This window comes from Pinus tabuliformis, chromosome 9 (assembly GCF_031772625.1).
Source record: "Pinus tabuliformis cultivar Carrire ecotype Pingquan chromosome 9, CPIR1, whole genome shotgun sequence".
NCBI classification, from domain to species: domain Eukaryota; kingdom Viridiplantae; phylum Streptophyta; class Pinopsida; order Pinales; family Pinaceae; genus Pinus; species Pinus tabuliformis.
Genome location: NC_142307.1, coordinates 1,517,155,940 through 1,517,169,806, shown reverse-complemented (window position 1 = coordinate 1,517,169,806; position 13,867 = coordinate 1,517,155,940). Strand labels below are relative to the sequence as shown.

General features: G+C 35.1%; 1 protein-coding gene across 1 annotated transcript; it reads right to left on the bottom strand.

The window, feature by feature from the left end:
- Positions 1 to 9,257: 9,257 nt before the first annotated feature.
- Positions 9,258 to 9,940, bottom strand: LOC149154361 (uncharacterized). Its single transcript, XM_089445685.1, has 2 exons — positions 9,507 to 9,940; positions 9,258 to 9,396 (listed from the first exon to the last, which is right to left on the bottom strand). Exons 1-2 carry the CDS (start codon positions 9,618 to 9,620, stop codon positions 9,274 to 9,276), a joined length of 237 nt encoding a protein of 78 aa, XP_089301811.1. The 5' UTR covers positions 9,621 to 9,940; the 3' UTR covers positions 9,258 to 9,273.
- Positions 9,941 to 13,867: the final 3,927 nt, after the last annotated feature.

Below are 13,867 nucleotides of genomic sequence, written 5' to 3'. Positions count from 1 at the left end.
CACCAATTGAGCTGCTCCCAAGACAAATAGATATATAACTTAGAAAAAAAAATATTAAATATATAATTTTTATATGCTTATTAATTAAATTTAAATCTAAAATTATGAAATATAATAATTATGAATTTGAATCATTATTTTAATTTATATGACCAAATAAAATTTAATAAATAACCATATATAATTAACATTTCAAAAAAATTAAACTAAAGCTATTTAAAAAAAACCTTATATTAATATGTAATTCTTTTAATGGGAAAAAATCAATAATCACATGAAATTAAATAATTATAAATTTAAGCTTTCTTATTAAAATTTAACACAGTTATAAATTAATTATTTATAATACTACATTCATATTTATTTTCAATTTCAAAAAAATATTTTAATAATTAAATCTCCATTTATAGATTCATGAAGTAGGGTCACAATTATTTTTTTTATTTGGACAACTTCTTAAATTTGATACCAAGATTATTTTGTAGTGTTTTTTATATTTGATAAATTATAGTCTACTATTAAAGATGATTACTAATCGTGTTAAGAGGTGTTTTCGAGTTTTATATGACAGATATTTGCAACAAAATTTTATTTAGACAATTTCTTAAATTTGATAATAAAATTATCTTGTAGTACTTTTTGTATTTGGTAAATTTTATTATTATATTATTAGAGTTGATTACTAATGGCTTTGAGAGGTTTTAAATTTGATAATAAAATTGTCTTGCAGTGCTTTTTATATTTGATAAATTATATTATATTATTAAAATTGATTATTATTTATGTTGAGAAGTGTTTTCAAGTTTTATATGAAATAGATATTTGTAATGTTATGTGATTTAAATATTAAGATTAGGTAAAATAAAAATTAAAAAGTAATTTTTGGGTTTAGGTTTTGAGAAGTCATGATTTTTCTTATAGTATTTGTTATGATGAAACAAAAGTTTGAAGAAATTTATTATGAAATGCAAGCATATTACTTTAGATCCATCTTAACTTTTAAATTGATACGTCAATACTTAATAAATTTAAATTTAAAATCAATTAAACTGGTTTTAAAGCTATAATAAAAACAACGATATTACCCATCGATAAATGTGGGTGATATCAAAGATTCCATCAAAAATTGTTTTTTTGGTACATTGTCATAAAAAGGCATTAATAAACGATTAAATTGTACATCGGTAGAGTCAATAAATTAACTTGGTTCAGTGAAGCTGATTTAGCCCCTTACGGTATTTTTCATCCTGGGCACGCACTTCCCTTTCATCCAATGCATTGCGGGGGAGGAACATACATACGAGGTCTGCTAGTCTGCTCTTTCGAAAAGTTAGTCTGCTCCTCCGTCGATTTATATGATCCAATCCAGCTTATTTTTATCCCCTTCCCCCAGTATTGGTTTGGTCTAACTTGGGGAGATACGGCTAATGAATCACTATAAATAAAGTACCTAATACGCCTATCCCAACACGCCTATTGCAATAAGTTGTGGTTAGCTCAGCAATTTCCCTCTCACTCATTACTGAAAGTTGACGGAATGTGATTAAACGAATCTTTGGTTTAAGCACCTTTCCCCGTTCATTATTGAGAAGGGCTGGTTAATTAACTGATTTAAAGTGAACTGCTTCTTTCTAAAAGTTCCTCTCCTCATGGTGAGACCCCAATGGGTCTTGAACTGATGGACAAATAAAGCTAGGAGGTGTATTTGACTAGCAATTGTCTCAAAATGTGCAAACATAGGTCGATAGGTTTTTTAAATTGGAAAAATGATATGAGGAACGCATTTGCATAATATGTATTGGAAAATTTAAATTTTATATAGATATTGTAAAAGATAATATTTTAGTTTTATGGATCCTGGAGTTCGAAAGCATACCAGTGAAGTTCTTAGACTATCTTGTTCTTGAAGGGCAACACGGACACCAGATTCGACCTCTAGAAACTCAGATCAATGTCATAGCTCAAACCTGAGAGAATAACAAGGATACTTTTAAATTCAAGTGAGTTAGAAACTACCTCCTCAATTTTGGGAAGAAAAGAGTTATAAATTAAATGTAGTCTTCAACAAATGTGAAACTTATAATATTTAAAAAACAAATAAAAAATAAAGAAACTTATGCAAATAGTTACATGCATCCATTGCAAAGTACATCCATCACACAAAAAAAAATCCATCATACACCACTAAATAACAAAAAACCAAATTTATAAAAAATATTAATAATATTCAAATTATAAAGTGAATTGACTTTAGAAAATTGCTAGATTCAACTCTCTTGCTCGTGAATTTGGCGTGTTCATATAATGATAACGGAACAATAAATGTAAGTCAAAATGTGACAAATTTATAAAATAAAATAAATTTTATTTTACCAAAATCACAACGGTCAAATTCAATATTCAAGCTTCCATACATGAGAATTGTAGATTTTTCCTTGGCCAACACACAAATTATGAAGGGCAGATTGTCTACAACTAAATTTCCTATATCGGCTTGCAGCTGGAAAGTTCCAAGAAAACTAAAAATCTTCTGAACCACAAGACTAAATTCATTGCATGCTCAAGTATATCATGCTCCATGAATAATAACTAGGCATACCATATACAAATCTACAACTCTTTTCTAGTGTCCTGAATAAGTATGAAAGGATTTACAGTTACCTGTGCTAGTTCTAACATTGTAAATTCCCCAGGATTCCCAAGATTGAAAGGACCAACATGCCTCCATAAGTCACATAAGGCATTCAACCTTCGGGGTTTCCAAGGAAGTGTTTGTAGTTAATTTTTATTTGAGAAGTGAAAGAAAACAGTACCATATTACTTCCAACAACACGGAGCGATAAACAATGGACCAATATTTCTGCTGCAATTGTCAACTTACCAGATCATAAACGAACTAGAATCTCTGTGTATGTTTCCCATCTCCATAGAATGTCAAAGGCTCCTTGCACAAAGGCTATACATAATAATAAGGAATTTATCAAAATTATCTTAGACAAGAAAAAGGAATAAATCCCAAATTAACTCACTATAGAAAGAAAAGATTAAGCACAAAGGAACTAGAAAATAATTAAGGCACATAATCAAAAGGTTATACAAAGGCCCTAAGTGAATAGAAAAGCATAATTCAAAAAGATAAATGATTATAATCATTTGGGGAAATCATCAAAGCAGTGGAAAAAAAATTGTCTTAAGCAAAAGCACCATTAAGTGCAATAATACAATATTACAAACATAAGAAATCCAAATACTTCCCAAAGTTCCATAATACCTGCCAAAGTTCCTTAAATACATGCTTCTTCTTACTGAACCATATAAGATGTTTTTTAATTACCCTGTGAATGACTTATTACTTCATATAATTTTCGGGTAAATATAATTTTCAAAGATTTCTATTAGAATAATTAGGTTTCTATTCGGTATTTTGTGGTACCTATCAAACTACTAAAGGATTGCTAACCTTTATTGGACTATGTCTTGCAATAAAAAATCTCTAGGCCTTTTGAAAAACACACCAAATAGTACGACACTTTTGAATAGGAACCAAGCTAAAAAGAAAAATCAAAGTACCAATAAACAGATAATGTAGCTCTAGATTTTTCTTCAAGGAGAATCATCGTATGGTCTACAACTACACAACCTATGTAACACCAACATTCAATGCATAATACAACTACAAAGTTATGAGATCATAGCCTTGAGAGTCTGGGAAGAAAATCAATAACTTACCTGAGCAACAAAATTACTTACAATCTGACCATCATCAAGGCACATTCGCAGACTGTATGTATTGAAAATTTGAGAAATATGAACTTGAAAGCACGATATCAAATAAGTATCTTGGCAAGTGTGATGTGAAATAAGGTTTAATATATTTAGATTTAATACAGATATTAAGACAAACTCAGATTCACAATACACCTCAACATTTGCTCCCCTGTGATAATCCATTGTTAGAGTTTCGGTTGTTTTCTTACCCTCATCATAGCAACTGCGGACTCTTGAATATCACCATGAAAACGATAATTCTTTTAGTTTTCAATACAAGGAAAACATCGAACAATAATTGAAAATAAAACATGGTGACTGCCTTCATCCAAGGTAAGTCCGATAAGAAACTAATCGATGGGATTAACATTGCTCCAATATGCTTCAGTTTGAGGATGTTCAAGAGGATCTCCATAAAACTCACTTGTACTTGTAAGCAAAAAGCATGCCCCAACATGCTTGGAAAGTCCGAGCATGTTCAAGGTTCCCAGAACATTAGTTTTGTAAATCTCGAGTTAAGGATTCAGAGCAAAACATAACAATTTTATAATAAAAAAATACTGAATAGAAACCTCCATTGTGAAAAATAGCAAGATCTACAGAAATTTACTTAAAAAGCATAGATTCATTTCATATTTCGATGAGTAAAGGATATGATAGTATTCACATGATTATGTTTGTAATGCACAGGGGAAGCATCACAAGCCAAATGGTAGATTTTATCAACCTCCAACAATAAGGATTCCAGAACATCATGCCTTATCAGTTCAAACCTTAGATTGCCAAAATGATGCAAAACATTCTCCTTTCTTCATGTAAAGAAATCGTCAACAATAATAACATTGTCACCTCTTTTCATGAGCCTGTCAACTAGGTGACTTCCAACAAAGCCAACTCCTCCCATCACGACAACTCCCAGGGACTTTATTTTCAAACCTAGGGGCAATTATTTATTTTTTAGATGGAAATTAGATTGAACACGAAGTAGCAATAGTCGATGTGATTGCTTGGTATCGTAGATATTGAGTTTAGAAATGCCTATGGTTTTTGTAGTCGAGGTTGTATCTTGTGTCCATGCCCAAAAAGCTGCAGTATCTATGGTATAACATGATTCCACCCCATTCTTGGTTGCTTATTGTGCCTGTGTCGTATTCCAACCTGTCGTTTATGATATTAGTAAACATTCCATATCCCGCGACTTTGTCGGCGACAGTATCGACGTATCAAAAAATGTCATCTTTTTCTTTGTCATGAAGTCATGCACCATAAAACTCATGTTTAGTGCCATAAACTCCATGAAGAATTCAAACGGACTCTCCTGGAACTCTAGTGTAAAAATGGTGTGCACAGATGTCTCTGGGTGGCATAAAAATCTATGTACAGATGTCAGATAGACATGAGAAGTGTAGACTAAGACAAGAGGTGCACTGATTCAAAAGAGAGGCCTATCAACCTAAAGATAAGCAGTCAAATTACTTCATTCCCTCTCCTTGACTTATGGATGTATTTTTTCCATTTGGTATGTCGAGGAATTGAACCCTGAATGGTATCTTTGTTTGTTCATGCCATTTTTTGAGAAAGAGAAATGGCTTAGCCAGCCAGATGAAGGAATGGATTTCAAAGCTGATGCCGGAGAACTTGATCCTTTCTCGACTTATGGATGTTGCGCATTATCGATCGAAAAAAACCCTTTCGATTTGATGAGAGGTCGAGTGATTTGATGATGTTTCAATTGTTGAAAATGGCAACAAGAAATGCTAAAAATAGAAGTGCTAAAAATAACACTGCTATAAATCGCAGTTCGGGTACTAGTGTTGGACATAGCAACAAGGAATGAAAAACGGAAGTGTTAAAAATAGCATTTCAGGATGGATTCCAATTTTAGTTAGTCCCTCAACTAAAATTGAGAAGTAAAATTCGAATTTGATCTTAGCAGCTATTTGTAAAATAATTAATTAATTCACCATGAGTTAATTAGTTGAGGAAAATCAAACATGAAGTCTATGTGGGGACATGCAACAGTTGTCCATTAATTGAGGAATTTATCCATCAATTAAAGAGATAAGGATGAGTTGTAATACTGAGTTGTAATTAGTTGGCTCAGTTAACTGAGTCAAGTCCAATTAGATTAATTCAAACAGTTTGTTGAATTAATTGTGAGTTTAGTTAGTTAATGCATGCATGCATGTAACTGCTGCACTTCAGATAACTGAATATTCTCTCATAAATAACTCATGCATGTCAGTTCAGACAGAGTCCCAGTTGAGATTAGATGGAGGGACAATGTACTATCAGTTGGAGGATTTTTTCTATAAAGGAAACTCATCCATGCAGAAGGAATTATCTCCTTCAGGTTTGGGCAGTTACTTCTTCAGGTTTTGTGAGTGTGATGAGGCTAATTCACACATGTGGCATCATTGGAGCCCAAGAAAAACTGTGCAGGGAAATAGGAGGCTTGGAGGGCTTGAGGAGGACATATACTGTGTCTTTTCAGTCTGTGAGTTGTATTGTTTGATTGAAGAGAGAGCATGATAGCTTGAGAGCTTTGTATAGGCTGAAGCAAGCACCTCGTGCTTGTTACACCAGGATCAACAGCTATTTCACCGGGTTGGGCTTCACAAAGAGTGAAGCAGATGCGAACCTTTACCACATCATGGTAGAAGGTAAGCCATTGATCATTGTTCTTTATGTTGATGATCTGATATTGACAGGTGATGATTAGTTGATCAAGTCTTTCAAGGAGGACCTTCTTCCGTATATGCCCAGTTTCCGTATATGCGCACATCTTCCGTATATGCCCAGTTTCCGTATATGCACACATCTTCCGTATATGCCCAGTTTCCGTATATGCACACATCTTCCGTATATGCCCAGTTTCCGTATATGCGCACATCTTCCGTATATGCCCACATCTTCCGTATATGCCCAGTTTCCGTATATGCGCACATCTTCCGTATATGCCCAGTTTCCGTATATGGACACATCTTCCGTATATGCCCAGTTTCCGTATATGCACACATCTTTCGTATATGCCCAGTTTCTGTATACGCCCAGTTTTCGTATATGCACACATCTTCCGTATATGCCCAGTTTCTGTATATGTGCACATCTTCCGTATATGCCCAGTTTCCGTATATGCGCACATCTTCCATATATGCCCAGTTTCCGTATATGCACACATCTTCCGTATATGCCCAGTTTTCGTATATGCGCACATCTTCCGTATATGCCTAGTTGCCATATATGCCCAGTTTCCGTATATGCACACATCTTCCGTATATGCCCAGTTTCCGTATATGCGCACATCTTCCGTATATGCCCAGTTTCCGTATATGCCCAGTTTCCGTATATGCACACACCTTCCGTATATGCCCAGTTTCCGTATATGCACACATCTTCCGTATATGCCCAGTTTCCGTATATGCGCACATCTTCCGTATATGCCCAGTTTCCGTATATGCGCACATCTTCCGTATATGCCCAGTTTCCGTATATGCGCACATCTTCCGTATATGCCCAGTTTCCGTATATGCACACATCTTCCGTATATGCCCAGTTTCCGTATATGCGCACATCTTCCGTATATGCCCAGTTTCCGTATATGCCCAGTTTCCGTATATGCGCACATCTTCCGTATATGCCCAGTTTCCGTATATGCGCACATCTTCCGTATATGCCCAGTTTCCGTATATGCTCACATCTTCCGTATATGCCCAGTTTCCGTATATGCACACATCTTCCGTATATGCCCAGTTTCTGTATATGCGCACATCTTCCGTATATGCCGATTAGTAGGTCATGTACCAAGACAACGTAAGAAGCAACGCCACAATCACCAGAATGAAGAGCAAGTGAAACGAAAGCTGCCACTGGTACCACTTATCTCTCTTCTATGGGGTAAGAAATAGGAGTTCCCCGACACTTAGTCTTCCTCTTTCCAACACTTTGCTCCCTAGTACTTCGTCCTTCTTCTGGCAACTGATAGTAGTCCTTGTTATGTTTCTTCTATAATAGATATTCCTCTTTGCTCCTTGGTAGATTCCTTTACATATGAAGAGTACTTTATCCTTCCTCCAACCGAGCTCTTTCTTGAGATATAGTTGCAGGTTTGATATGACAATAGTGTATCACTATTTCTTCACGCGTGTGAGGGGATTCCTTCAAGACTCTTATGTGGAGGTCCTATTTTATTCTTCACTTGAGTGAGCTTCCTTTTCGCTTGAGTGAGAGGCCTTATAGGCCTACTTTACTAGCCCAACCAATGAGATATGTATGACTGTGGTGGAGGGCTTCTATGGCAACAGAGATACCTTCTTTATCTTCGCATGTGTGACTGCATATTATTTTTTCATAGTTATTAAAAAAGATTCATGAAGGAATTGTCCATGACAAGGAATCGAGAATTTTTTAATTTTTATTTTAACTTTATTGTTACTGTTTTTCTAGTCATACAAAAAAACAAAATCATATTTTTTATTTTTAGTTTAATTTTATTGTTACGGTTTTTCTGGTTATAGAAAAATAGAATCATGGAGGTGTTGAGAATGAGATTTTAATTTTAATTTTATTGTTAATTTGGTTTAGCTATAAGAATTTAGAGTAAATTGTAGAATGTAGTTAATTGGTAGAGGATTTGTTTAGAGTAAATTGTTAATTTTAATTTTATTGTTAATTTGGTTTAGCTATAAGAATTTAGAGTAAATTGTAGAATGTAGTTAATTGGTAGAGGATTTGTTTAGAGTAAATTGTAGAATGTAGTTAATTGGTAGAGGATTTGTTTGGTGGTATAATTTTTATTAAAAATTTAATTATGGAACAGTTAAGTGTAAATTTTTATTAAAAATTATAATTATTAAAATGTATAAATGAATTCAATTTTTTTAAAAATTTCAATAACTCCTTAAAACACTTCCATTCTCCAACTCCAAATTATTCTAGATATTATAAAGTTGGGAAAATATCCTATCAAAACACTTCAATTATCCAAATTATATACAGAATTATGCATATTATACCGCCGGGAAAATATCATCCCATCAAATGTGGGACACAATTGAGAAAAAAAAAATGATAAAAAAACCAAAAACATTGAACATTTCAATTCTGCAAATTATATACCGAATTCTGCATATTATACCGCTGGGGAAAAATTGTGAAAAAAATGCACAAAAAATAAAAAACATTTTAAAATACAAACTACCAGCATTGCGACTCCATGATACAGATTCTGTGCTGTAAAGGTTTTAAATGGCCCTCTGAATTTGTGTCATTAGAATCCACGATTTTGGGCGATTTTAGCATAATTCGAATGCCCAAATTTTGGCGAGCTAAAACTGTGGGATAATCATTAAAAAATAATCGGAAGAATTAAATTAAAGAAATTATTCAGGAAATACAAAGAAGGGAAAGTCGTCCAAAAATATAATTTAAATGAATATATTTTACATAATTTATCACATCAGTGAAATTCAATTTGCTGGCAGGTTAAGTTCATCCTCACAGCAATCAGAACCTAACCAACGTCTCATAGCAGTGGAGACCGTCAAATTCAGGGGCAAACTTTACTGTCGTCCGTTCCTCCTTTGCTTTTCTATTTAATTCACCGCCCTGCCGACTGTAACTCTGATCCTGTGAACCCAAAAACCACCATAATTAGAAACCTTAACCCCAAGAAACAGTAACCCCTCCCCTCTTTGTAGAACCCAAAATGATGAAGAAGCAATTTTTCATATACTTACATGATGGCCATCCGTATTTGATGTTGATGGAAGGCGATGAGATTCGAACCTGCAGAAAGCCCCAATTGCGGCAACCGCAGCTGCTATTGTGAACACAGGCGTATTCACTGCCATTTTTTTGACTTCTTTATCTGCTGATTTGCCACAAATTTGTATGAATCGCCGAAACAGAGATTGATACTCCCTTCAGTTGACACCGAATTCTGAGTACAGTGTGAAAATTGCAGAGATTCGGACAGAAATTCCCGATTTCAAAAGCATTCAGACGATATTGACTGATAAAGCAGGGAGGAAGTGGAGGGCAGTAAATAGGAGAGAAAGGCGCGAGTCAGTATTTAGGCGGGTTTCCAAATTCAAAATGAGTGATGTATGGATGGTATGCGGGCGATGGTATGACATGGGACGGCGGGTTTCCAAATTCAAAATGAGTGATGTATGGATGGTATGCGGGTGGATGAATGCGAATGAGAATACATACGGAATCAGAATTCGTTCGCCGGAGAAATGATGCACACCGCTGACCGCCAAAGTCGATGTCAGAACCCGCTTCCCAACACTGTACTTAAGGTCTCTTAAGAGTGCATTTATAATGCTATAGTCCATGAAATAGCATATACGGAAGATGTGCGCATGTCTTCCGTATATGCCCAATTTCCGTATATGCGCACATCTTCCGTATACGCACAGTTTCCGTATATGCGCAGTTTCTGTATATGGAAATTGTACATGTCTTCGTTTATGTATCTGCGCATATACGGAAACTGTGCATATACGGAAGATGTGCGTATACTACGGATGCTACGGTGAAGGCTTTGTGGGACAAGTTAGGGACTTTTTACCAATCTAAGTCTGGTGAATAAACTATTCCTATGGAAAAAGCTGTATGAGAAGGGAAAATTTCTTTTGATAGAACATAAATATACAAGAGGTTAAATATGAGTTGAAGAGTTGCAAGGAAGAAAATAAAAGGCTCAATAGAAGATAAGAAGAGCAAGAAAGACTAAACACAATGCTTCTATAGAGCTTAGAATACATACAGTGGGTGTTGCAACTTGCATCAACCTCTAGAGATAAAGAAGAGTGCCATACTAACAAGACTAGAAATAAACCTTATAAGGTTGGAGAAAAAATAAAACCATTGATAAACTTGAACTACGGAGAGGAAAAGTTGAGAAGAGACTACCCAAACAAGCAACAAAGAAAAGCTCATGCAAAAAGCAGGCACCTGACTTAGCAACCTGTAATGCAAAAAGAGATGAGAGAGCATCCCCTCAAGCGATCTGTAATTATGAAAAGTATCTTCTTGAATTATTTAGAGGGATGTTGGAGTTTTGAGGTTGCCACAAACCTCGGGAAGGACTCTAACACAAAACTTGTGCATGTGTTGGTGATGGACAACTTGAACACCAAAACTCAAGGGATTGGGTTTATTAAGAACTAATGGATTATCTATAGAGGGGATGTTTTGCATGCTTTGGTTGTTATCATTGGCTTCATATTTTCTTCTTGTTTTTGTTTGTTGACTTTGTGTTAGAGTCTTATATTGTTGTTGTGGCCTTTTCATTGTTTTCATTATTTCTCTTGCCTTCCTCATTTGGCCTTTATTTGATTGTTGGGTGTGAGAAAAGGGAAGTATAGGAGCTCATGGAGAAGAGCTAAATAAAACCCAAAAAGAAGTGCAAGACCTTGGTTAAACCATGTGTATAAGATAAATGGCAATAGAGGGAAAATTAAGATAACATTAAAACTAGGTTAACCTGGCTGAGTCCACATGAAAGAAATAGATAGTGACAAGGACAAATATGAAAATAACATAAGAAGGAAGTTTTCGTAACCTTAATATTGTTTGGCATATATATGTTCTACATTTGATGAATATGTTAATAATGAAACAAATGTATATGATGTCATTTCATTTGACAAGTTATTTGTTGAGAATCATCACATTGGTGGGATGACTAATTAATGTTATTAAAAATCTGATGACTATGTCAATGGTATGTTTGGGATAACATGATAAGGTTATCCAATAAAAATCCCTTTCATATACGAGATCCATTGAGCAAGTGTCCAAGAATGAAATCATGCTATTAACTATCGTTATACTCATGTGTTTATGACATTTTTGTGTTCATGCTTATACTATGCTTATGACAAGGAATTGTTGAACATTGTACCAATGAGTATATTAAATTAGAGAAATTTTAAGGTCTAAAATGAGCCTCAAAACAAAAAATGTACAACCAAAATAAATTTTATAAGAACCAATAGGATTCAAGATGATGATGTCAACCATGAGGGATGATTCACATTTTTTGAGTAAAAAATATAAATAAAATAAAATAAAAAACTACTTTTTCAACTCGTATTTTCAACTTATCTTTCTTCGGTTTTACACAAATTTCGAGTAGGAGCACTCGTTGGATGTAAAGTTTAATTTTTCATCAAAGGAGTATCCATGTTGCATAATTTTGATGGATCTAACTACATGAAAAAACGTGATTGCAATCACATTTTTCATGTATTTCTCATTTTTCATGTAGCAGAGTCCATCGAAAGTATGCAACATGGGTAATCCTTGGATGAAGAATTGAATTCTACATCCAACGAGTTCTCCTGCTCGAAATTCAAGTAAAACCGTAGGTAGATAAGTCGAAAATACGAGATGAAAAAATAATTTTTCCTTTTTTCCCTCTAAAATTTGATGATGTAATTTAATCTTATTTTATTTTTCAAATATTATTTTATAATATTGCTTAGGAGGCCCATTTTAGAACTAAAAATTTCTATAATGCTTCTAACTGGATTTCTTGGTGAAATCATGAAGTACATACACCAGTAAATGTTAACTTGGGCTAAGAAACCACTCAGTGCTTACAATTTGCCTATTATGACCTCTAAGTGCAAGCTTGTGAGTTAAATACCCAGTCGAACAATAATCCCTGGCCTTGGTGGCAGGTGATATGAAAACTATGATGATAATGAAGACGTGATGATATTGGAGGTGTGATGATAATGTGGTGGTAAATAATATTATTGTTAGATATCATTTTTGGGATTCAACTGCGTTAAGTAAGTCATTCAAAGTATGACCATTTCCATGAGAGGTAGTCGTAAAGTGACTAATTTCTCATGATTTTTGAATAGTTCACTTAGCACTCATTGCATCGGGTGATGCTCACAGGGGTGAAGAAGTGGGATTGAAACTAGTGAAATGTGGAGAACGAATCACATAGCATCAATCATCACTTCCGGGGCTTGCACCCGGTAACCAGGACTTCCCAGGAGGTCACCCATCCCAGAACTCCTCTGGCTCAAGCGCGCTTAACTGTGGAGTTTTTCCCCACAATCAAGCCCACTTAGCTTGCTACCCCATTTGCAAAACCTTAGCAAGTATTGTGCCTCATGAACCATTCAGGTAGAGATCCCTTGACTCTTTTTGAATTTAAGTATGGGGGATTTTCGCAGTGCATTATATTAGATATCATTTTTGGGATTCAACTGCGTTAAGTAAGTCATTCAAAGTATGACCATTTCCATGAGAGGTAGTCGTAAAGTGACTAATTTCTCATGATTTTTGAATAGTTCACTTAGCACTCATTGCATCGGGTGATGCTCACAGGGGTGAAGAAGTGGGATTGAAACTAGTGAAATGTGGAGAACGAATCACATAGCATCAATCATCACTTCCGGGGCTTGCACCCGGTAACCAGGACTTCCCAGGAGGTCACCCATCCCAGAACTCCTCTGGCTCAAGCGCGCTTAACTGTGGAGTTTTTCCCCACAATCAAGCCCACTTAGCTTGCTACCCCATTTGCAAAACCTTAGCAAGTATTGTGCCTCATGAACCATTCAGCACTGCGAAAATCCCAGTGAACCATTAGATATCTAATATAATGCACTGCGAAAATCCCCCATACTTAAATTCAAAAAGAGTCAAGGGATCTCTACCTGAATGGTTCATGAGGCACAATACTTGCTAAGGTTTTGCAAATGGGGTAGCAAGCTAAGTGGGCTTGATTGTGGGGAAAAACTCCACAGTTAAGCGCGCTTGAGCCAGAGGAGTTCTGGGATGGGTGACCTCCTGGGAAGTCCTGGTTACCGGGTGCAAGCCCCGGAAGTGATGATTGATGCTATGTGATTCGTTCTCCACATTTCACTAGTTTCAATCCCACTTCTTCACCCCTGTGAGCATCACCCGATGCAATGAGTGCTAAGTGAACTATTCAAAAATCATGAGAAATTAGTCACTTTACGACTACCTCTCATGGAAATGGTCATACTTTGAATGACTTACTTAACGCAGTTGAATCCCAAAAATGATATCTAATATAATGCACTGCGAAAATCCCCCATACTTA

Excerpts from the sequence above, each read along its gene's own strand:
- LOC149154361 (XM_089445685.1), bottom strand. The coding sequence starts at position 9,620 with ATGGCAGTGAATACGCCTGTGTTCACAATAGCAGCTGCGGTTGCCGCA. Across the intron at positions 9,397-9,506 it reads CAAATACGGATGGCCATCAT|GATCAGAGTTACAGTCGGCA; the intron begins GTAAGTATATGA and ends TTGGGTTCACAG.